Source organism: Buteo buteo, chromosome 29, assembly GCF_964188355.1.
Source record: "Buteo buteo chromosome 29, bButBut1.hap1.1, whole genome shotgun sequence".
Taxonomy (NCBI): domain Eukaryota; kingdom Metazoa; phylum Chordata; class Aves; order Accipitriformes; family Accipitridae; genus Buteo; species Buteo buteo.
In genome coordinates, this window is record NC_134199.1 from 516,124 (window position 1) to 539,398 (window position 23,275).

A 23,275-nucleotide genomic window follows, 5' to 3' on the forward strand; every position below is an offset into this window, starting at 1 on the left:
ACCCCTACATCCATCATCCCACGAGGACCGTGTGCCCCCCTGCCACCTCCTATCCCTGCCAGCATCATCCCTTGGGGACCCTGTGTCCCCCCTGCCACCCCTTATTGATGTGTGCATCATCCCACAAGGACCGCATCCCCCCTGCCACCTCCCATCCCCACGTCCATCATCCCAGAAGACCGTGTGTCCCCCTGCCAGCATCATCCCTTGGGGACCCCGTGTCCCCCCTGCCACCCCTTATCGATTTGTGCATCATCCCATGAGGACCCTGTCCCCCCCCGCCACATCCCATCCCCACATCCATCATCCCACGAGGACCGTGTCCCCCGCGCCACCTCCCGTCCCCACGTCCATCGTCCCCTGAGGACCCTGTCCCCCCCGCCACCTCTCATCCCCACATCCATCACCCCAGAAGACCGTGTCCCCCCCACCACCTCCCATCCCCACGTCCATCATCCCAGAAGACCGTGTGTCCCCCTGCCACCACCATCCCATGGGGACCCCGTGTCCCTCCTGCCACCCCTTATCAATGTGTGCATCATCCCACGAGGACCACGTCCCCCCCGCCTCCTCCCACCCCGGCACACATCGTCCCCCGCCAGTGGGTGCCCGGTGCCGGTGCCACCGGAGCTGACGGCGGCCGTGCCCGCAGCGAGCGGCTGACGCTGCGCCAGGGCCAGGTGGACAAGCTCTACGCCAGCCTGAAGGACCTGGCGGAGGAGCGCCGGGCCACGCTGCAGGAGCACCAGCGGCTCTGCCAGCTCAAACGCGACGTGGACGACCTGGAGCAGTGGATCTCGGAGCGGGAGGTGGTGGCCGCTTCCCACGAGCTGGGCCAGGACTACGAGCACGTCACGGTGCGGGGACGGACGGGGCGGGAGGGCGCCGGGGTGTCCCCGTCTCCCCTCCCCGCCGTCCCCGACACGGCTCGCCCCCTCCCCGCAGATGCTGCGGGACAAGTTCAGGGAGTTCTCGCGGGACACCAGCAGCATCGGGCAGGAGCGGGTGGACGGCGTCAACGGGCTGGCGGACGCGCTGATCGCGGCGGGGCACTCGGAGAACGCCACGGTGGCCGAGTGGAAGGACGGGCTGAACGAGGCCTGGGCCGACCTGCTGGAGCTGATCGACACGCGGTCGCAGATGCTGGCGGCCTCCTACGAGCTGCACCGGTTCTACCACGACGCCCGCGAGACCCTGGCCCAGGTGCAGCACAAGCAGAAGCAGCTGCCGGACGAGGTGGGCCGCGACCTGAACACGGCCGAAGCCATGCAGCGCATGCACACCGCCTACGAGCACGACATCCAGGCCCTCAGCACCCAGGTGAGCCGCGCGGCGCGGCGGGGACGGCGGGGCGACGTGCCACGGAACGGCACGACGTGAAGCAGCGCGGCGCAGCGTGATGCAGGACGGCGCGGCGGTGCGGCACGGCACGGCACGCCGCAGTGCAGCCCAGCGTGGTGCAGCGCGGGGTGGCGCCGCGCAGCGTAGCTCGGCATGGCGCGGCGCGGCACAGCCTCCTCTCCGTGCCGCCCGCAGGTGCGCCAGGTGCAGGAGGACGCGGCGCGGCTGGAGAAGGCGTACGCCGGGGAGAAGGCGGCCGACATCCGCCGGCACGAGCAGGCGGTGAGCGAGGCCTGGGCCGAGCTGCGCGGCAGCAGCCAGGGCCGGCGCCGGCTGCTCCTCGACACCGTCGACAAGTTCCGCTTCTTGCGGGCGGTGCGGGACCTGCTGCTCTGGATGGACGGCGTCCGCCTGCAGATCGAGGGCCAGGAGCGCCCGCGGTGAGCGGGACGGGGCAAGGGGCACGTGCCGGGGCGGCGGTGGTGCCGAGGGGACACTGACCGCGTCCCCGTCCCTGGCGCAGGGACGTGTCCTCGGCCGATCTGGTGATCAAGAACCACCAGAGCATCAAGGCGGAGGTGGAGGCGCGGGCCGACAGCTTCGACGCCTGCGTGGCCATGGGCACCGCGCTGCTTGACAAGGGCCACTATGCCGCCGACAAGGTAGGGGCTTCTCCGTCCCCGCGTCCCTGTCCTCATCCCAGCCCCACGTTCCTGTCCCCATCCCCGTCCCTGGCCTCATGTCCCCATCCACGCCTCTGTGTCTCTGTCCCCATCCCTCTGTCCCCATCCCTGTTCTCATCCTTGCATCCCCATCCACATCTCTGTCTCTGTTCCCGTCCTTGTGTCCCTGTCCCCATCCCCGTCTCTGTCCTCCCATCCCCATTTCCCTGTCCCCATCTCTGTCCTCATGTCTCCGTCCCTATCCATGTATCCCACCCCTGTGTCCCTGTCCCTGTTCCCTTGTCCCCATCCCCATATCTCTGTCTCTGTCCATGTGTCCCCATCCCTGTGTCCCCATCCCCATGTCTCTGTCCTCACATCTCTGTCCCCATCCCTGTGTCCTCAGCTCTCTTCCCATGTCCCCATCTCCATGTCCCCGTCCCCATCTCTCTGTCCCCATCCCTGTATCCCTGTTCCCATCTCTGTATCCTCAGCCCCATCCCCATTCTCACATCCCCCTCCCTGTCTCTCTGTCCCCATGTCTCTGTCCCCATCCCTGTATCCCTGTATCCTCAGCCCCGTCCCCATGTCCCTGTCCCCATTCCCGCATCCCCATCCCCGTCTCTCTGTCCCCATCCCTGTATCCTCAGCCCCATCCCCATGTCCCTGTACCCATCCCCATGTCCCCATCCTCATCTCTGTCCCCATCCCTGTATCCCTGTATCCCTGTCCCCATCCCTGTGTCCTCAGCCCCGTCCCCATGTCCCCGTCCCCGTGTCCCCATCCCCATCTCTCTGTCCCCATCCCTGTATCCCTGTCCCCATCCCTGTATCCTCAGCCCCATCCCCACATCCCCTTCCCCATCTCTCTGTCCCCATGTCTCTGTCCCCATCCCTGTATCCCTGTATCCTCAGCCTTGTCCCCATGTCCCTGTACCCATCCCCATGTCCCCATCCCTGTATCCCTGTCCCCATCCCTGTGTCCTCAGCCCTGTCCCCATGTCCCCCTCCCTGTGTCCCCATCTCCATCCCCATGTCCCCATCCCTGTATCCCTGTATCCCCAGCCCCATCCCCATGTCCCTGTCCCCATCCCCATGTCCCCATCCCTGTATCCCTGTCCCCATCCCTGTGTCCCCATCCCCATGTCCCCATCCCTGTATCCCTGTCCCCATCCCTGTGTCCTCAGCCCTGTCCCCATCCCCGTGTCCCCCCCTCCCCATGCCACGCACTCACAGCCCCCATCCCTCATCCCCAGATCTCGGAGAAGCTCTCGCAGCTGCAGGAACGCCGCCGGGACATCGGGGACCGCTGGAAGGAGAAGATGGACTGGCTGCAAATCGGTAAGCGCAGGGTCGGGGGGCACCCCTGGGGGGGCTGCGTCCGCCCGGGTGCCTGGATCCACACGGTTCCCCCCCCTTCTCCCCGTCTCCCCACAGTGCTGGAGGTGCTGATGTTCGGGCGGGATGCCAGCATGGCGGAGGCCTGGCTTTCCAGCCAGGAGCCCCTGGTACGCTCGGCGGAGCTGGGGGGCAGCGTGGCCGAGGTGGAGAACCTCATCAAACGCCATCAGGGCTTCCAAAAAGCGGCCGCCGCCTGGGAGGAGCGCTTCGCCGCCCTGGAACGCCTCACCACGGTGAGGGTGGGGGGCACGGGGTGGGGGGAACCCAGCCGTCAGCTGAGCTCCAGCGCGCTCGGTGCAGGCGCTGACCCCCCCTCCGTGTCATCGTCCCCCCGCAGCTGGAGGAGAAGGAGCGGCGGCGGCGTGAGGAGGAGGAGGCGAGGAAGAGGCGGCCGCCCACGCCCCCGCCCGCGCAGCCTGAGGCCGGGGGGGTCCCTCCGTCGGTGCCCCCCGATGCCCAGAACGGTGTGGGGACCAGGGAGCCGCAGCGGTGAGGGACGGGGATGCGGAGGCCGGGGGGGGACAGGGACAGCGGGGACATGGAGGTCTGGGGGCAGGGGGGGCTTGGGAGGGTGGGGGCCGTGGGGGATGTGGGGTCCTGGTGGGACACCCTGGGGATATTGGGGACTGGGGAAAAGCGGGGGGGATATGGGGGTCCCGGGGGGGGGGAGACCCAGGGGATGTGGGAAATGGGGGGTCATGGGGGGAGAGGAGGGGGACAGGAGGGACTTGGAGGGAAGGGGGGGGCACAGGAGACATGGGGGGACGCACGAGACACCGCCAGCATTGAGGGGACGGGGAGACATCGGGGTCCCAGGGAAAGAGGCGACATGGTGGGGGGGTCCCAGGGTGATAGGGGGGTCCCCATCCCCTCATCTACTCCTGCGCCCCCCCCAGGGCCCCAGCCCTGCAGAGTCGCCAGCCGGAGGCACCGGCCGTCAACGGGATCTGCCCTGACAGCGCTGCGGCCCAGGTAACACCCCCCCCCCCCAATTCCAGGACCCCCCTGCCAAGGCGGGGAGGGGACCCCCGGATGCCTCTGTGTGCCCCCCCGCCATGGGAGGGGACCCACGACCCCCGTCTCCCCGCAGGTGCCGGCAGGGCCGGGGCTGACCAACGGGGCGCGGGAGCGGGGTCCCAGCCCGGGGGGGTCTCCCCGGGGGCGCTCGGGGGGGGTCCCGGCCCCCGACCACGCGGCCACGCTGCCCCCCCGCGCCCCCCCGGCCCCCGAGAGCCTGGAGGGCGGCCTCTGCCGCAAGCACGAGATGGAGGCCCAGGGCAAGAAGGCCCCCAATAGGTGAGGCCACGCCCCTTCGGACACGCCCACGTGTACCCCGCCCCTTCGGACACACCCTCGCAGCCATGCCCCTCTGGACACACCCACACAGGCCACGCCCCAGCATGTCACGCCCCGTTTGGGCACACCCCACCCGCCACCACCCTGACCCCGCCCCGTGGGACACACCCTTCCTAGGCCACACCCCCGCGGCCACACCCTCCCTTTGGCCACACCCCTTCATCCAGGCCCCTCCCTTAAGTGGGCAAGGCCCTGCTCCCTGCTGTGCTGGTAGGGGTGGGTCTGTGACCCCCCCCCCTCCGCAACAGCCCCCCCTCCCCATGTCGGGGTCCCCACATGGTGCCAATCCCGCCCCAGAGCCACGTGTCATCCCCCCCCCCAGCCGTGTGTGTGTCCCCCCCATGGTGCTGTGTCTCCCCCTCCACGGAGCCATGCCCCCCCCCAGCGACACTGTGTTCCCCCCCCTTACATTGCTGTGCTCTCCCCGCAGTTCTGTGTCCCCCCCATGGAGCCGTGTCCCCCCCATGACACTATATTACCCCCCCATGGAGCCAAGTGCCCCCCCCATGGCACTTTGTCCCCCCCACGGAGCCATGTCCCCCCCATGACACTATGTTCCCCCCCCTCAGACTCGTGTACCCCCCATGGCAGTGCATGCACCCTCATGGAGCTATCCCCCCCCCCCCAAAGCACTATGTGCCCCCCATGGAGCCGTGCCCCCTCCCCCCCGGAGCCACATCCCCCCATACAGACCCCTGTCCCCCTCCCTGAGCCCTCGCCGCGCCCCCCCCTCACTCCGTGCCCCCCCTCCTCCCCCCAGGTCCTGGCAGAGCGTGTACTGCGTGCTGCGGGGGGGCAACCTCAGCTTCTACAAGGACGCCAAGAGCGCAGGGGTGGGGGCCCCCTACCACGGGGAGCCCCCCGCCAGCCTGCGCGGCGCCCGCTGCCACCCCGCTCTCCACTACAAGAAGCGCAAGCACGTCTTCAAACTGGGGTAGGGACGGGGGGGGGCACGACACGGGGGGGGGGGCGCAGGGTTGGGGGGGGACACACGCACGTGGCGGGGGCTGAGCCCTGTCCCCCTCCCCAGGCTGAGCGACGGCAAGGAGTATCTCTTCCAGGCCAAGGATGAGGTGAGATGCTGGGGGGGGGGTTAAGGGGGGGGGCACGGTCGGGTGACCCCCCCCCCTTGCACACGCAGACACGCGTGAGCACCCGGGGAAACACCCCCTCGTGCCCGCAGCCCCAGCAGTGCGCACGCAAGCACGCCGGCATGCCCCCGCACGCCCTTGCACGCCCTCGCACGCCCGCTCACACCCGCTCACACCCTCGCACACCCACTGACACCCACTCACGCCCTCCCACACCCTTGCACACCCACTGACGCCAACTTATGCCCTCACACACCCGCTCGCACCCTCGCACGCCCACTCACGCCCTCCCACAGCCTTGCACACCTGCTGACGCCAACTTACACCCTGTCACGCCCTTGCACACCCACTCACGCCCTCCCACACCCTTGCACACCCTCTGATGCCAACTTACGCCCTGTCACGCCCTTGCACACCCGCTCACGCCCTCCCACACCCTTGCACACCTGCTGACACCAACCGCCCACTCACGCCCTCCCACACCCTTGCACACCCACTGATGCCAACTCACCCTGCCACACCCTTGCACACCTGCTCATGCCCTCCAACAACCTTGCACACCCGCTGACGCCCTCACACGCCCACTCACGCCCTCCCACAGCCTTGCACACCCACTGACACCAACTCACGCCCTGTCATGCCCTTGCACACCCGCTCACGCTCTCCCACACCCTTGCACACCCGCTGACGCCAACTTGCGCCCTCACACGCCCGCTCACACCCTCCCACACCCTTGCACACCCGCTGATGCCAACTCACGCCCTGTCACGGCCTTGCACACCCTCTCACGCCCTCCCACACCCTTGCACACCCACTGACACCAACTCACGTCCTGTCATGGCCTTGCACACCCGCTCACGCCCTCCCACACCCTTGCACACCCGATGACGCCCTCACACGCCCACTCACGCCCTCCCACACCCTTGCACACCCACTGACACCAACTCACACCCTATCACGCCCTTGCACACCCGCTGACGCCCTCCCACACCCTTGCACACCCGCTGACACCAACTTGCGCCCTCACACGCCCGCTCACACCCTCGCACGCCCGCTCACGCCCTCCCACACCCTTGCACACCCGCTGACGCCCGCCGTCGCACGTCCCCGCAGGCGGAGATGAGCACTTGGCTGCGGGTGATCCAGGCGGCGGCCGCCCTGGTGCCGGCGGGACCGCGGGAGGGTCCGGGGGGGACCCCGGCGGGCGGGAAGGGGGTGACGCGAGCCATGAGCATGCCCCCCGTGCCGCCCCCCGCCGAGGGGGGTCCCGCCGCCCCCCGCGCCCGCGAGGGGAAGGAGAAGGAGCGGGAGAAACGCTTCAGCTTCTTCAAGAAGAACAAGTAGAGCCGGGGGCTGGTGGGGGGGGTGCCCTGGGACACGGGGGGGGGTCCCGGCGGAGCCGATGGAGGGACGCGGCGGGGGGGGGCAGCACGGGGAGGGGCAGCGCGGGGGGGGGTCTCGCTCACCGCCCCCCCCACCCCGCGCCGTCGTGCCTTCCCGCCCCGGGGTCCCCGTGTCCCCCCGCGTCCCGGTGATGTCCCCGCGCAGCCCCAAACCCCAATAAAGCGACTGTAGAGATCGGGCGGGCCCTGAGTGCGCCGACGGGGCGGGGTGGGATTGGGATTGGGATAAGGGTAGGGATAAGGTGGGAACAGGGTGGAGATGAGGGTGGGATGGGTCGGGATGGGATGGTTTTGGGTCAGGATGGGGTGGGTTTGGGTTGGGGTGGGATGGGTTTGGGAGGGGATAGGATGGGTTTGGGTCAGGATGGAATGGGATGGTTTTGGGTCAGGATGGGATGGTTTTGGATTGGGATGGGGTGGTTTTGGGACAGGATGGGGCGGATTTGGGACGGGATGGGATGGGTTTGGGACAGGATGGGATGGTTTGGGGACAGGAAGGGATGGGATAGTTTTGGGTCGGGATGGGATAGTTTTGGGACAGGATGTGATGGTTTTGGGACAGGATGGGGTGGCTTTGGTATGGGATGGATTTAGGTCGGGATGGGATGGTTTTGGGTCAGGAGAGGATGGGTTTCGTTCAGGATGAGATGGTTTTGGGTCGGGATGGGATGGTTTTGGGACAGGATTGGATGGTTTGGGGACAGGAAGGGATGGGATAGTTTTGGGTCAGGATGGGATGGTTTTGGGTCAGGATGGGGTGGTTTGGGGATGGGATGGATTAGGTCGGGATGGGATGGTTTTGGGTCAGGATAGGATGGGTTCAGGTGAGGATGAGATGGTTTTGGGTCGGGATGGGATGGTTTTGGGTCAGGATGCGATGGTTTTGGGACAGGATGGGGTGGTTTTTGTTCAGGATGGGATGGTTTTGGGTCAGGATGGGGTGGTTTTGGGATGGGATGGATTTAGGTCGGGATGGGATGGTTTTGGGTCAGGATGGGGTGGTTTTGGGATGGGATGGATTTAGGTCGGGATGGGATGGTTTTGGGTCAGGATAGGATGGGTTTGGGTCAGGATGGGGTGGGTTTGGGTCAGGATGGGATGGTTTTGGGACAGGATGGGGTGGAATTGGGTTGGGATGGTATGGTTTTGGGTCGGGATGGTATGGTTTTGGGCAGGAAGGGGTGGTTTTGGGACAGGATGGGGTGGAATTGGGTTGGGATGCGATGGTTTTTGGGTCGGGATGGGGTGGTTTTGGATTGGCGCGGGATGGTTTTGGGTCGGGATGGGGAGAGAACGGGCTCGGGGATGGGCGGGGCGGATGCCCGTGGGTCACACCAGTGCTCCCAGTACGGGACTCCAGCATCCCGCGGGTTCCCCACCCCCCCGCTCGCCATCAATGGGCCGCCCCGGCGACCCCCCCCCCCCCGGAGGCCGCAATGGACCGCTCCGCCACCCGTTCGCCCCGCCCCTCCCCACCCATGATTGGCTGCGGCGGCCCCGTGGGCGAGCCCACCCTATGCCGGCCGTGGAAGGCTGACGGAGCTCGGTGACCGTTTGACGGACAGCTCCGCTGCCCAATGGGAGCGCGGGAGGCGGAGGCCGAGCTGGGTAGCGCCGCCGCCATTTTGTGAGGACCGCGCGGCGGACGGGGCGCAGGTGGGGGCGGGGCTGCGGCGGCGCCGGTACCGGGAGGGGACGGCGGGGAGGGGGGGGAGGGGATGTGTGTGTGAGAAGGTGGGGAGGGATGGGGGGGCGACAAGTTTTGGGGGGGGGCGGGCAGGCAGCGCTACCGGCGGGGCCGGGCCGGGCGAGCGGGATGACCTGGGCCCGGGCCCGGCCCCGCCGAGGCGCTCGGAGGCCTCGGGGAAGGCGGTGGGAGGGGGGAAGGCCCGGGGGGGCAGAGCGGGGCCTTGGCTCCGGGGGCGGGGGTCCGGAGGGGGGGTTGTAGGCTTTGGGGCGGGGCTCTGCCCGGTGGGGGGGGGCAGGCAGGGTTTTGGGGTGTTTCTAGGGGTTTTTTGGGGGGCACAGCCCTGCGGGGGGGGCAGGCAGGGTTTCGGCTTGTTTCCAGGGTTTTTTTGGGGGGGCAGGCAGGGTTTTGGGGTGTTTTTAGGGTTTTTGGGGAGGCAGACAGGGTTTTGGGGTTTTTTTTAGGTTTTTTTTGGGGGGGTACAGCCCTGCGCGGGGGGCAGGCAGGGTTTCGGGGTGTTTCTAGGTTTTTTGGGGGGGGCAGGCAGGGTGTTGGGGTGTTTCTAGGCTTTTTGAGGGGGGGCAGGCAGGGTGTTGGGGTGTTTGTAGTTTTTTTGGGGGGGCAGGTAGGGTTTTGGGGTGTTTGTAGGGTTTTTTTTGGGGGTACAGCCCTGCTCAGGGGGCAGGCAGGGTTTTGGCGTGTTTCTAGGGTTTTTTTGGGGGGGCAGGCAGGGTTATGGGGTGTTTCTAGGGTTTTGGGGGGGGCAGGCAGGGTTTTGGGGTGTTTCTAGGGGTTTTTTTGGGGGGCAAGTAGGGTTATGGGGTGTTTCTAGGGTTTTTTGGAGGGGCAGGCTGGGTTTCGGGGTGTTTTTAAGGTTTTTGGGGGGAGGGCACAGCCCTGCGCAGGGGGCAGGCAGGGTTTTGGGGTATTTGTAGGAAATTTTGGGAAAGGTACAGCCCTGCAGGGGGGGCAGGCAGGGTTTTGGGGTGTTTCTAGTTTTTTTTGGGGGGGATACAGCTCTGTGAGGGGGGGCACGCAGGGTTTTGGGGTGTTTCTGTGTTTTTTTGTGGGGCAGGTAGGGTTTTGGGGTGTTTCTAGGGGTTTTGGGGGGGGCAGGCAGGGTTTTGATTGTTTCTAGGGTTTTTATGGGGGGCACAGCCCTGCGGGGGCGGCAGGCAGGATTTTGGGGTGTTTTTAGGGGTTTTTGGGAGGGCACAGCCCTGCAGGGAGAGGAGGGCAGAGGTTTAGGGTGTTTCTAGGGTTTTTTGGGGGGTACAGCCCTGTGGGGGGTACAATGGCAGGGTTTCGGGGTGTTTTTAGGGGTTTTTTGGGGGGCACAGTCCTGTGGGTAGAGGAGGGCAGAGGTTTGGTGTGTTTCTTGGGGGAGATTTGGGGTGTTTGGGGGCACAGCCCTGCGGGGGTTTGTGCCCCTCCCCGTACGGCACGTCTCGGCGGCACTAACCCCCCCCCTGCTCCCCTGTCGCAGGCTGGGCGAGATGGTGAAGCTGTTCATCGGGAACCTGCCGCGGGAGGCGACGGAGCAGGAGATCCGCTCCCTCTTCGAGCAGTACGGGAAGGTGCTGGAGTGCGACATCATCAAGAACTACGGCTTCGTCCACATCGAGGACAAGACGGCGGCCGAGGACGCCATCCGCAACCTGCACCACCACAAGCTGCACGGTGTCTGCATCAACGTGGAGGCTAGCAAGAACAAGAGCAAAGCCTCCACCAAACTGCACGTCGGCAACATCAGCCCCGCCTGCACCAACCTGGAGCTGCGGGCCAAGTTTGAGGAGTACGGCCCCGTCATCGAGTGCGACATCGTCAAGGATTATGCCTTCGTTCACATGGAGCGGGCGGAGGACGCGGTGGAGGCCATCCGTGGGCTGGATAACACCGAATTCCAAGGTGATCCGCACCGGGGTCGCGGCTGAGATCCGTGGGGAGCGGGGATGGGTCTGGCACTTCGAGCCCCAGGGGTCTCCGGGAGGATTCCCCATGTTCCCGTTAAGATGTTTTCGCTCCCTCCCAGCTCCGGCTGCACAGGTTGGGGGTGCGGCAGCAGCACCGGGGTGACCGGCCTGCCGGCAATCCTTGGCGAGACCACAGCCGGCACCGTGCTCAGCTCTGCAGCAGAGCAGCGCCGCCAGGCTCACCTGCCCTCCCCCTCGCTGGAATTAAGTGCAAATGAGGGGTTTTTTTGTTGTTTTTTTTTTTTTTCACTCCGGCTCCCCTCGTGCCGTGCAGGGCACGACGAGGGCCAAACCGGCGCGGCACAGCCGCTTTCCTGTCCGGCGAGCCCCAGTGCTGCTTTCCCGGTCGCCGGTGTGGCCACGGCAGCCAGAGTGAGGGCAGGGACAGTTGGGGCTGGGCCGGGGGAGGACGGGACTGATCCATCTCTGACTTAACCCAGCACGGCCGCCCCGCAGGAGGATCCCGACGGCGAAGTCCCAACTCTTGTGCCGACGGCCGCCGCGCCTGGTTCTGCCGGGCCGGAGCAGCGGGTCCCACCCGCGCGGCGTGAAGCCAGGCTGCCTCCCGCCCTTGTAGCGTTGCCCTGCCTGGTAAGAGGGTGAGCGGAGGCGCCCGATCCCGCGCCGGCCGTGTCCCCGCTGCCGGCAGCACGCGGCATTGCTCGCTCGGGCTATCAACGTGCCGCCCCGGGCCCTCGCCCGGCTCCCAGACGAGACGCGACGCGGGCGCTTTCGCTGGCAGCCTCCTCCTCTCGGCCTCTCGCGCGAACGCAGCGGCGGGGCCGAGCGTCCGGATTTGAGCTCGCGGCCGAGACTCGGCGGCGTGGCGCTGATGGCGAGCGCGTCCCCTCTCCGGAAGCGGTGCCGGCGGGCGGGCCGGGTCGGCAGGGAGGCGTCCGGTCCTTCACCCCAAGCGGCGGTGGGGCTGGGCTTGGCCCTCCTGGTTCCCGCTGGGGTTTTGGCAAACCCCGCTGCCCCGATTCTGGGTGTCCCTCAAAACTCTTCTCCAGCCGGGACGGCGCAGCCGCATCCGGAGCTCCCTTGCTGCGGGGCATCCGCGGGACCACCAAATGCCCCCGGCTGCGCTTGGCTTGCCTCATGCCGTGCTTGAAGCCGGCCCCCGTCCGAAGCCTCGTTAGCTCCGGGGCGGTCATCCGGTGTCGCATCCGTCTGGCCGCCGCAAGGAGCGTGCTGGCGGGCGCATTTTCCGGCGGGAAGCTTGCCGTTGATGCGGGGCCGTCCCCGGGCTGCTGTGGCAGCACCACCGTGTGCTGGTTGCCGGCAGAAAGCCGTCTTTGGCTGCTTGCCGGGGTAGTCGGCGGCTCGCCGTCTGGCTGAGCCGCCGGAGCCTGTCCTGGCTTAGCCCGGGGTGGCCAGCGCGGGCAGCGCTCGGCCTCGCCAGCAGAGCCCTGTCCCCGGCGGCGCCTTCCTGGTAAGTCGGGTGGCCGGCGGCTGGCAGGCGGCTCCCGCTCGAGCCCGACGTGGGCTCCTCCTGCGCCGGGTCGCTCCCTGCCGCGGTGCCCGGCGCCGTCGGAGGCCGCGCGGCTGCGGGGTGGGGGGGAGGTGGGGGCAGCGGCCGGTCCCGTCCCGCTGCCCGCTGGCGCCCGTGGCTGTGACCACGCTCTCGGTGCGGCCTCACTGATCGCCTCCCTCTCGCGTCTCTTTCCTCAAGGCAAGCGGATGCGCGTGCAGTTGTCCACCAGCCGGCTCCGGACGGCGCCCGGGATGGGAGACAAGAGCGGCTGCTACCGCTGCGGGAAGGAAGGGCACTGGTCTAAAGAGTGCCCGGTAGATCGCCCGGGGCAAGTGGCGGACTTTGCCGAGGCCTATAACGAGCAGTACGGAGCCGTGCGCACTCCCTACACCGCGGGCTATGGGGAGACCGTGTATTACGATGAGGCGTACGGCGGGATGGCCGACTACTACAAGCGCTACCGCGTCCGCTCCTACGCCACGGCCTCTGCGTATGACGCCTACGCGGAGCAGACCATGGCCCAGTACTCCCAGTACGCCCAGTACTCCCAGGTCCAGTCCTCGGCCATGGCCGCCACCACAGCCATGGCCAGTCGCATCCCCACCACCCTAGACGCGTACGATAGAGCTCTGCTGCCGACCCCGGGCGCGGCGGCCGCCGTCGCCGCTGCCGCCACCGCCGCCGCGGCGGCCGCCTCCTCCACCTATTACACCCGGGATAGAAGCCCCCTGCGCCGCACGGCCGCCGCGGCCACCACCGTCGGAGAGGCGTACACGTACGAGCGTGGGCAGCTGTCGCCGGTCTCCTCGGTGGCCCGGGCCTCCCTCTACGACATGCAGCGGTTCGGGCGGGACCCGTACGCGGACCGGGCGCGGTACTCTGCCTTTTGAGCCGGAGGTGAGCGTGTTGGCAGGTCTGGCGCATGGCGCCTTGCAACCGGCGGTGCCTCTGGGCACCATGGGGGGGGTTCCCCGGCTGCTGGAGATAACGGGGTGTGCGTCCCCCAGCCCCTGGTTGTGCCGGTCGAGCGTCTGCGTCTCGATGCGAGCCGGGATGAAGGGTCGCGGTGAAACAGACGGGGTCCTGCCGGGCATTAAAGCCCAGGCGCCGGCTCTGGCCGCTCTGCCCAGCGCGGGGCGGATGGCGAGGACTTGCCGTGGCAATTGGTGCTGCTGCCTGCGAGTGGCTCGCCCTCGGGGCTCCCACTGCCTTTAATTAGCATGTCCCCCCCGTAGCTGGGGCCGAGCCCTTGTGCCCAGGTGCAGTCCCGGCACAGTCACTGCGGGGTGGGGGGGTTCCCACAGAGCCCCCAGCCCCGTGTGCCGTGGCTGCCACGCGCATCTCCTGGGAGTAGCCCCTGTCTGGGGATGGCTCCCAGGCTCTGCCTGGTAAAAGCCGCCGGCAGCCGGGCTGCCACCCCGGCGCGGGATGGCTGCTTCCCCTGGCACACTGCTGCGGGTGAGCCGGAGCCGTGGGGGCTCCTGGCATCCCCCCAGCACGGGGCGGCCACAGAGCCCCCCACTGCCGCCGCGTCAGGATTCTGGTTGCTCTCAGGAAGCCGGCAGCTCCTCCGGGTGCCCGCCGGGGCTCGGTGCGGTCCCCGGCACGGTCCCGGCCGGCGCGGGGACCGGCACCTGCACCAGGCGCTTTGCGCCAACTCTGCTTTTCTCTTTCAGGTAAGATATTTGCGGCTGGACGTCGGGTTCCCGTCGCACACCGAATCGGCACCGCGCGTCTCATGCTGCGCCGGGCTTCAAAGCGCAGCCGGGTTCAGCTAACGAGTCTGTTCCTAACGGACGCTCAGCTTCTTCCCAGCCTTGGTCAGAATAGCTTGACCCCCCCCCCGCCTCCTCCCCCAGCTTTCCGTTCTCAGTTGCCAGGATTTGCTTTTCAGGTAGTTTGGGGGCCCCCACCCCTCCCCTAGCTGGTCTAGGCTCAGGTCGTGAGCGAGAGTAGCCGTAGCCGTAACTGCAGCCGTAGCCGCAGCGCCAGCTTTGCTTTGCTTTGCTTTTCCTGCCCCCGGCCAGCGTGGAGCGGCTCGCTCCCTCGCTGGAGCTTCCTTTATTATTATTCTTTCTTTTCTTTTTTTTTTTCTTTATTTTGAAGAGGATGAATAAATCCACTCGTAGCTTTTTAATACGAAATGACGTAGCTGACTCAAGGCCGCCACGCCGCGCTCCCCCTGCACCGCGCTGGCGTGGGAGGGCCGACCTTGTGTTTGGAGCTCACCCCGCGCCCCCCGTGGCGTTTAGCGTCCCCCAACCCCACTCTCCGGTAAAATAAAACTCAAATTTTTAACAAACCCCGCTGGCTCCGGCACCGGTTATTTCTCTGGACTCAACTCCCCCCCCACCCAGCCCAGCTCGTAACCTCTTGGACTTACCGGTGCTGCCTGCGGCCCTGCCTGCCGTCCAGCTCCCCACGGGGGTCTGCACTGCAAATGAAGGGGCAGATGAGCTTGGGGGGGGGGGCAGCCACCTGAAAGGGGACCCCAGCCCCCCAAAAGGGGACCCCAGGGCCCTGTGCTGCCCTAGCTAATGAACGGGGCCTGGCTTTTATGACCGCCCTCCCCCCCAGCTCTCATCCTGGTGCCCCTGTGGCACCCCCACCTTCCCTGCACCCCACTGGGGTCCTTCCTCTTTCTCCTCTCCCTCAGGGGCAGCACCTCTGAAACTACCTGCTAATTAACTTGCCCAGGGCTGGCTCGTTAGTCCCCAAACAGCCTGTGCTGCTCCCCCTGCCTCTTGGTGCTCGTTAAGTAATGACATTAGGCCCGGGACCGTGCCTTCATCGACGTCCCAGCCCTTTGGCTGTTCTCCGGGCCCTGGGGTTTATGCAGTGGGAGCCCCGAGCTCGCTGCCTGCCGTCAGCTGCTGCGTTTCCAGGGCGATTCTGCCTCCACTAATTGCCTCCATCTCATCAGCCACTAATTGCCTCTGTGTGATCACCCGCGGGCTCCTCCGTCACTGGGGTGGGCTCAGGGATGGTCCTGGGACCTGAGGGTGCGCGTCCCCTGGTGCCTGCCCTGGAAAACGAGGGGGAGAAGCATTAGACCCTTCTTGCCCAGCTAATTACCACAGCGGTTAACGAGCCCCAGCCAGGCAATAAGGCGCAGCAGCAGGCAGCTGTCCTCCCCCCATGGCACGACCTGTGTTAACCAACCAGGAGTACACCGTGACCCATCACTGGCTCGGGGGAGAGATGATGCGACAGAAAACGCTTTCAGAGACTTTAATGGCCATTGCGGCAGCATGACCAGCCAGGGCGAGCCGGCAGCCGGCTCTGCCACACGGTGCCAGCGGCGCTGAGCGATACACACACGACTGGCCGCCACGGCCAAACCAAGGCGGGAGCAAACACCGACCTCGCTCTTGTGCACACGTGGTTTCTCCTCTCAAAATCAGCCGTTCTCACCCAAAAAAAGGCACCAAGCACAGGTTAGGGGCTGGGGCACCGGTGATGGTGTGCGTTTACCACAGCGTACAGTCGGGCCGCTGCTGCCTGAGTCCAGCAGTGCCATCAGGAATGCTCCGGCGCTTCCTGCTACCAGTGAAATGCTGCTCGTGCTCCGAGTCTGCCTCCTCTGCAGCAGAAACGTGGCTCCAGCACTTACAGGTGCCGGGGCTGCAGCTGGGACTGGTGCCAGGTGACCCAACCGCACAAAAACATCGTTTTCTTAGGCGGTCGGTGAATTGGCTGCCGTAGCCAAGGGCGGGAGCAGGGAGACGGATGCAACAGCCATGGGTCTGGCCGTGTCACCGTGCCGGCAGTATCAGCCCCTCGCCAGAATGGCGGTGGCACTGACGGCACTGCTGGTCCCCTGAAGCACCGGGCTGGGAAAGAACCAGACGAGAGACGGTTGGGAAACGGTGAAGAGCCCAGCATTTATTTAGTTGTACAAAACCTCGCTGCTGCGCTGAGCCCAGCGCTGCGCCGCGGACTGATGCTGGAAAAGGGGAAATAAACCCAAAAAGGGGAACTCGTGGTATAAAAGAGCACGGGCTCCGCTCGGTGGCAGCGATCGCTCAGGTTATAAACCGCTACCAAGCACCAGTGGTGCCGATGGCCACACGTGCCACGAGCGAGAGACGGTTCCGACGCTATGGCAGGAGCCGGAGGCAGAGGTTGGTGACCCGCGCGCCCGTTGCCTGCTCCCCCCGCGGGAGCGCAGCACACTTTCCAACCGTAACCGCAGATCCTTCTAAAAAACTCAAAAAAAGAGAAAGAACAAAGAAAAAGCAGCTAAAAAATAACCGTCCCTGCCCCGGGGACAACGGCCAGAGGTGGCGAACTGCGCCGGGTGCGGCGGCGGGCGGTGAGGCGGAGCACCGAGTACGAGCCCGTGGCGACGCAAGCGGCCTTAACCCCCCACCCTGTCCTGGTGCCGCCCGGCTCAGAGGCGGCGCTGGTAGCCCGAGTGGACACGGGTGGCGGGCAGGTAATCGCCGTAGCTGCCCGAGTAACGGGCGTAATCGGCGTGCGCTTCTGGAAGGCGGCGGTAATCCATCGGGGACTTTGTCGGCGACCGGCGGTACGCGAGCGGCGAGTCCGCTAAGCGGCGGTAATCTGAGAGGTCAGACAGACGGCGCTCGGAACCGTACCTGGTCGAGAGAAGAGACAGGTGGTGAATGAGGGGGAGGCCGCCTGAATCCGCCGCTGGCGGCGACCGCATCCTGCCCGGGGACGCGCCGCGGCGGCATGACACCGCCAGGCTTTGGGCAGGCAGCGCCGCAGGCAAAGCCGGCAGCTCGGGACGGAGAAGCGGCGCCCGGTACACCCGCGGGTCAGGCGCTGGGCACCACGGGAGGCCCGGCCGCCAGCGAGTGCGTGCCACCGGCTCCCCCCGCCCCAGACGAAGCCCCCATCCCCATCCCGCAGCGCGTGCCCCCCCCAGGAAGCCGGGGGAGGGAGTTACGTGGGGGTCTGCGCCGTGGGAGCAGAGCCACCGCGCCCACGGGCCGGCACGTGGCACCTGCCCTTCTGCACGCCGGGCATTAGCGAGCCGCGCTGGAACCAAGAGTAAGCCCCGAGCCAGGCGCCGGCATCCACCGGGGCGGCGTGGAGCGAGTCGCGCGGCCGTCCGTCCCCGGCCCAGCGCCGTACCTTTTTGCCAGAGCGGATGATTTTTTGTACGGGTCGTCGTAGGCGGCGCTGCGAGGCGGGGAGAGGCGGGTGCGCTCGTAGGGCGGTGCGACAGCGGCGGCCTGCGACAGGCCCAGGTAGGAAGCCGCCTGCTGCCCCAGCTGGCTCGGCCCGTCGTAGGCGCTGCCCGGCTGGGCTCGGTAGGCGGCCGCCAGCGACGCGGAGGAGGCCTGCTGCGCCGGGTAGGACGCCGCCATCGAGCTGGAGGCCTGGGCCCGGTAGGCAGCCGTCAGCGGGGCGGAGGCCTGCGCCTTGTAGGAGGCGGCGGCGGCCTGGCTGCCGTAGGAGGCGGCCAGCGAGGAGGCCGCCTGGGCGCCGTAGGTGGCGGAGAGCGCGGCGGCGGCGGACTGGCTGCCGTAGGAGGCGGGCAGGTTGGCGGCAGGCTGGGCGCCGTAGGAGGCGGAGTGGCCGGCGGCGGGCTGGGCCCCATAGGAGGCAGAGAGCGCGGCCGCCGGCTGGGCGCCGTAGGAGGCCGAGTGACCGGCCACGGGCTGGTAGGCGGCGGCGGTGTGACCGGCCACCGCCTGGGCACCGTAGGAGGTGGCGTGCGCGGCCACGGCCTGGGCGCCGTAGGAGGCTGAGAGCGCGGCACCGGGCTGGGCGCCGTAGGAGGCGGCGTGACCGTCTACAGGCTGGGCGCCATAGGAGGCGGCGTGACCGGCGGCAGCCTGGGCGCCGTAGGAGGCCACGTGCGTGGCCACAGCCTGGGCGCCGTAGGAGGCGGCAGGGCCGGCGGCGGCCTGGGCACCATAGGCGGCAGCGGCGGCCTGGGCGCTGTAGGAGGCGGAGTAGCCGGAGGCGGCCTGCGCCCCGTAGGAGGAGGCCAGGGCGGCAGACTGGACACCGTAGCCGGAGAGCTGGGAGGCGGCGGGCTGCGCGCCGTAGGAGGCGGCGGCCTGGGCGCCGTAGGAGCCGAGGGAGTTGGCGGCGGGCTGCGCGCCGGAGGCGCCGAGGGAGACGGAGGGCTGGGAGCGGTAGGCGCTGCCCAGCGAGGCGGAGGGCTGGGCGCGGTAAGAGGCGGCCTGGCCGGTGGTGGGCTGCGGGCGGTAGGCCACGCCGAGGGAGGCGGAGGGCTGGGCACGGTAGGTGGCCCCCAGCGAGGCGGAGGGCTGGGCGCGGTAGGCGGCCGGCTGTGCCGTCATGGGGAGCGTCACCGCCGCGTAGCCGGCCCGGGTGGGGGAGCGCCGGAGGGGGCTGCGGTCCCTCCCGAAGTAGGAGGGGGAGGCCGGCCTGGCCTGTGCCTCAAAAGCCTCGTACTTGCCGGCGCCGCCGGTGCCGAAGCGCTGCTGGTAATCGTACAGGGAGGAGGCGGCGGTGTAGCCGGCAGTGGCGGCCGAGGGGAAGGCAGCGTCCGCCGCCCGGCGCTGCTGGTCAAAGCCCTCGATCTTGGGCTGGAACTTCTCGCGGTACTCCAGGCCGATCCTCTTGTTCTTGTCGAGGCCGAGGGCGGGCGGCAAGGCCTGGCCCGCACCCTTCTTCTGGACGTTGGTGGAGAGCTCCACGTTCACTCTGCGCCCCTTCACCTCCTTCCCGTTAAGGTTTTCGATGGCAACCTTTGCATCTGCTTCGTTCTCCATGTGAACAAATGCATAGTCTGATAAAGCAGCAGACAGAGGGTTATCAGTGGGGGGAGAAAAGACAATTCGTTACAGGATTGAACGCTTATCGAGCCTCGCCGGGACCGCGGCAGCGTGCGGCTCAGCAGTGGCGGGACAGGCGCCGGGACAGGCGCCGGGACGGGCTCTGCTGGCCCCATTCCGCTGCTGCTGCTGCTCAGGCAGCGAAGAGACAGAACCACCTTCGTTTGCTTCCGCCCCACCATTAATTTGGCCGGAGCCTAACGAGCCTGGCCACCCACCTGGCGTCCCCTGGCTCAGGAACACCCCAGCACCACTTTTTTGCTCTGTTTTCCCCTGCATTCTCCCTCCATTCGCCCGCGCCCACCACGGACGCTTCTCCCTGCGCCGAGTGAGCTCGGCACCCTGCCCCACGGCACGGCAGCCCCTCGCCAACGGCAATTCCTCCCTACCGGTCCTCTGGCACCTGGGGACCAAGAGCCCCAGGAGGGTAATGCGGCCCCGCCAGCGCCATGGCCTCAGCCAGGCCATCCCACCAGTAAGCGGAGCAAAGCCAGAGAGGGCTGGCGCCCGCCGAGACACCAAGACGTGCCGAGGGGGACGGAGCGCCAGCGACAGGAGAGAGTGAGAGGAGGAGGGGAGGGGGAGAAGGAGAGGAGAGGGGGGAGAAGGAAGAGGAGAGCACCAGAGCACAACCTGCGGCACCACACACCCAGCCGAGCACCCGGGCCAAGGCGAGGAGCCGGGCGAGCAGCACGGCGCGAACGCGGCACCGAAGCAGAGAGGCGTCGGAAAGGAGATGGAGAGCGAGGCGAGGAGCAGTAGAAGCGGGACCCAGAGTGACCGTGCCGGGTCTGCGGCAGGAAAGCGGGTCACCCGCAGCTCCGCAGGCAACCTGCCCGTCCCCCAGCACAGCTCTTGCCACGACGCTGTGCCCACGCCAGGTCTGGCAGCCACCCGTGGCTCTCAGGCCAACGGTTTCGGGGTTCAGATGCCACTGCAGTAGCTGGGGGGGTGCCCCCGTGGCACGACGGGTCCGGGAGGCCGGCATGGAGTGGAAGGGCGGCTCCTCTCGGCAACCCCACGGCATCCCCCCTGCAGTCCTGGACCAGGGATCACCGGAACCGCTGCCGCTGGCAACAGCCCACTTAAGCCTACGGCCAGAAGGCCGGCATACGGCTCGGCCAGGGCAGCCCATCCGAGGGAGCACGGCATGCTTAGAGCATCGCTCGCTGAGCAAACCCCATCCTGGTACCTCAAGCTCCGGCTAAACATCAGTTCCACTTCACCCACTCTCCCGCATGTGCCCCCTCCGCCCTGCCATCCCGCCCCTCCCTGGCTCCTATCCCACATCCACATATCCCACTCCAGCAGCCTAAGGAGGAGATGCCTCCTCCGTTCACCCCCCCAGCCCTCCTGCCGCCCTCTTGGGCGGCCGCAGCACCCCCACCCCTCTCTGGGGGACCCCACAAATCGGCCACTGGCCAAGGGGATGCCAGAAACTTTTGGCGCGGGTTTGGGGTGGTTTCTGACGGGCTCCGCTGGGAAGCTGCGTCCTGGCGGGACGGAGCCGGTGGGCCTGCAACCTGGGACGAGAGAGCAGAGGCAACAACATCACCCTCCCGGGAGGCGGAGAAGCTGGCTGGGACGCTGCCGGGGCAGGGGGGTGGAACGGGACGGGACAGGCACCTCAGGGAGCAGCTGTGTTGGCTGCATGACATGGGGATGACACCTTTTCCCATCAGGGTCAGGGGGAAAGTGGGGTGACACCGTCCCCTTGGTCACGCCGTACTGCAGGGTCCCCGATGCGGAGCCAATCGAGCCCCCTCGGGAGTTTGACCGAGTGGGGTTTTTTTATGGGCTTCGGCTCTCCCACCTCGGCTGATGGGGGAGCAGCTAGCTCCACGTCAGGGCGTGTTTGTGGAGGTGAAGCCGTGGCAGAGTCGCAGCGGGACGGGGAAGGGAAGCGCCTCATGTCAGGGAAAAATTACAGAGGCAGCACCAGCAGCGGGTTACCCCCGCCCGGACTGGGGGGAGGCGAGGATGGAGGACGTGGCCTGGCTAGAAAGGCTGGCGAGAGCGTACCCCGGGGGGGGGCGGGGGGCGTTTAACGGGACAGAGGGGAGGGATGGGCTCTGGGGAACCCAGAAGGGCTCGCACGGCTCCGGCTGGGGGGCAGCAGGGAGACCCAGGCCCCTGCTCCGTGTGCGGGGGCGCCGCCAGATCGGGCCGGGGGCGGTGGAGGGGGGGAGGTAGGGAAGGTGGGGGGAGCCGCAGCCAGGCAGACGGAACACGGGTCACCCGAGCCAAGAGCGGGGCCGGAGCGGCTCCGAGGACGGAGGTGAGCGGCGAGCCAGTTGTGGCGGGGACTGAGCTCGGCGAGGGCTGCGGGGCGGCCCCGGGGGAGGCGAACAGGCTTGTGCGGAGCCCCCGTCCGCGGCGGCGGGTCCGGTACCTTTCACCACGTCGCATTCGACGACGGTGCCGTACTGCTGGAAGAGCGAGCGCAGCTCGCCGCTGGTGCAGGCGGCCGAGACGTTACCGACGAAGATCTTGCAGGTGTTGGTGGGCCGAGGCCGGGAGGGCTCGACCACGATGCGGCGACCGTGCAGCTGGTGGCCGTTGAGCTGGGTGATGGCGCGGGCCGCCGCCGCCTCATCCCGGAGGTGCACGAAAGCGAACTGTTTCATGAGGGCGATGCCGAGCACGGGCCCGGCGGCGCCGGCGAACAGCTCGCTCAGCTCCTCCGCCGTCGCCTCCTCGGGGACGTTGCCCACGAAGAGCTTTATGCCGGGACGCATGGTGGCGGCAGCGGCGGGGAAAGGGGGGAGCGGGAGCTCAGCGCGGCGGCCTCACAAAATGGCGGCGTCTCCTCAGCGCCGAGCGGGAGCGCCGCCCGCGCAACTGCGCCTGCGCGCCGCCCGCCGTGTGCGCGCCCTCCCCACCGCGCCTGCGCGCCGCCCGCTCCTCCCGCCCCCCGCCCACTCCGCTCTCCCGCCGCCACCAACGCGCCTGCGCGCCCCCCGCCCCCCGCCGCGCCGGCCACGCCTCCGCCACGCCCCCAAGGCGGCCGGCGCGCTGGCCACGCCCACCCTTAAAGGGGCCGCTGCGGGCCCGGGGAACGCGCAGCGCCGAGCACCGCGGGGACGAGCAGTGCCCGACCCCGGTCCCCCGAGAGCCGCGGAGGCTGCAGAGCGAGTTATCGTTTATTGCTGTCCTTGGGGCGGCTCCTAGAGGTGGGGGGCCGGGGCTGCCGTGGGGCTGGAAGCTGCAGCGGGGCCAGGGGCTGCCGTGGTCCGGTCCCTCTCCTCCCACAGGGTCACGCCGTCGCAGGAGCAGACCCGCTTGGGGTTCTGGAAGAGCCCGGCCGCGCGGGCCACCACGCCGCAGGCCAGCCTTGGCGAGGGGGGAGAGAGGAGGTGAGGGGGTGAGCAGCCCCCCCCCCCCCCCCATCTCCAAAGACTCCCCAGACACCCTCCCTGCACACTCACCCCGGCCCCGAGTTCCCCGTCACCCGGGAAAGCGGGTGGGAGCCCCGGCCCAGGTCGTCCTCGCCCGCGTCCACCACCACTGAGCGCCCGATGATGTCCCAGACCTGGCAGGGGGGAGTCGGAGGGGGCTCAGGACCCCCCAGAGCCATGGGGCTGGGGCTGGACCCTCCCCACGACCGTGGGGCACAGCCCAGACACCCTCCCTGCAGCCGTGGGACCGGGGTCAGACCCTACCCATGGCCGTGGGGTGCAGCCTGGAGCCCCCACAGCTGTGGAACCGGGGTCAGACCCTCCCCACAGCCATGGGAGGGGGCCGGTCCCTCCGTGCCCCCCCCCGCAGCCTCACCTTCAGGCGCAAGTCCTCCATGCGGAAGCTGGCTTTGCCTTCGGCATCAGCCCAGATGTTCCCCAGGTCCCCGACGTGCTGCAGTGGAGCACGGCAGGGGCGGTGAGGGGGGGTCCGGGAGCCCCCCCCCTCAGCCCCACGGAGCGGCCGCAGCCGCCAGCTCACCCGGTGCTGGTCCTGGGGTCCCCCGTGGCACTCGCCGTCGGGGTTGAAGTGGCCCCCACAGCTGTGGGGGTGAGGGGGAGACACAGGGTGAGACCAGGGTGCCTGCACCCCCAGATCCGGGGGTGTCCCGTCCCCATCCCCATGTCGTGCCCCCCCCCCGCCCTGCC

At 68.0% G+C, this 23,275-nt stretch overlaps 4 protein-coding genes across 12 annotated transcripts in view; 2 read left to right on the forward strand and 2 right to left on the reverse strand.

Moving 5' to 3' along the window:
• The window catches only part of SPTBN2 (spectrin beta, non-erythrocytic 2), a 23,300-nt gene extending 16,106 nt beyond the window's left edge, over nt 1–7,194 (forward strand). The window contains exons 24-35 of the mRNA XM_075018338.1: nt 653–857; nt 946–1,320; nt 1,537–1,781; nt 1,865–2,003; nt 3,259–3,343; nt 3,440–3,636; nt 3,741–3,892; nt 4,300–4,375; nt 4,494–4,699; nt 5,520–5,693; nt 5,790–5,832; nt 6,964–7,194. Of these exons, the coding sequence (XP_074874439.1) occupies nt 653–857; nt 946–1,320; nt 1,537–1,781; nt 1,865–2,003; nt 3,259–3,343; nt 3,440–3,636; nt 3,741–3,892; nt 4,300–4,375; nt 4,494–4,699; nt 5,520–5,693; nt 5,790–5,832; nt 6,964–7,194 (2,128 nt within the window). The remainder of the gene's footprint in view (nt 1–652; nt 858–945; nt 1,321–1,536; nt 1,782–1,864; nt 2,004–3,258; nt 3,344–3,439; nt 3,637–3,740; nt 3,893–4,299; nt 4,376–4,493; nt 4,700–5,519; nt 5,694–5,789; nt 5,833–6,963) is intronic.
• Nucleotides 1–22,075, reverse strand: part of RBM14 (RNA binding motif protein 14) — a 23,295-nt gene extending 1,220 nt beyond the window's left edge. The window contains exons 1-3 of one of the 5 annotated variants that reach the window (XR_012648705.1): nt 21,562–22,075; nt 14,771–15,412; nt 1,029–1,119 (exon numbers count right to left, since the gene is read on the reverse strand). Coding sequence is in view for 4 of the 5 variants with exons in the window: in XM_075018339.1 (XP_074874440.1) it covers nt 16,781–16,988; nt 17,491–19,123; nt 21,562–21,907 (2,187 nt within the window). In the remaining variant the exon portion in view is untranslated. Of the gene's footprint in view, nt 1–1,028; nt 1,120–14,727; nt 15,413–16,252; nt 16,989–17,490; nt 19,124–21,561 lie in introns of those variants that run through there. The other 4 variants (XM_075018339.1, XM_075018340.1, XM_075018342.1 and 1 more) reach the window with 4 other exon arrangements.
• LOC142025697 (RNA-binding protein 4B) overlaps nt 8,828–23,275 on the forward strand; it is a 21,831-nt gene continuing 7,383 nt past the window's right edge. Inside the window, exons 1-4 of one of the 5 annotated variants that reach the window (XM_075018349.1) lie at nt 8,828–8,909; nt 10,427–10,848; nt 12,586–13,284; nt 14,064–14,679. In XM_075018349.1, coding sequence (XP_074874450.1) covers nt 10,437–10,848; nt 12,586–13,277 — 1,104 coding nt within the window. In that variant the 5' untranslated portion in view covers nt 8,828–8,909; nt 10,427–10,436 and the 3' untranslated portion in view covers nt 13,278–13,284; nt 14,064–14,679. Of the gene's footprint in view, nt 8,936–10,426; nt 10,849–11,353; nt 11,505–12,585; nt 13,285–14,063; nt 14,681–23,275 lie in introns of those variants that run through there. The other 4 variants (XM_075018351.1, XM_075018353.1, XM_075018350.1 and 1 more) reach the window with 4 other exon arrangements.
• Nucleotides 22,299–23,275, reverse strand: part of CCS (copper chaperone for superoxide dismutase) — a 2,743-nt gene continuing 1,766 nt past the window's right edge. Inside the window, exons 5-8 of the mRNA XM_075018355.1 lie at nt 23,109–23,169; nt 22,944–23,021; nt 22,598–22,701; nt 22,299–22,502 (exon numbers count right to left, since the gene is read on the reverse strand). Coding sequence (XP_074874456.1) covers nt 22,337–22,502; nt 22,598–22,701; nt 22,944–23,021; nt 23,109–23,169 — 409 coding nt within the window. The 3' untranslated portion in view covers nt 22,299–22,336. The remainder of the gene's footprint in view (nt 22,503–22,597; nt 22,702–22,943; nt 23,022–23,108; nt 23,170–23,275) is intronic.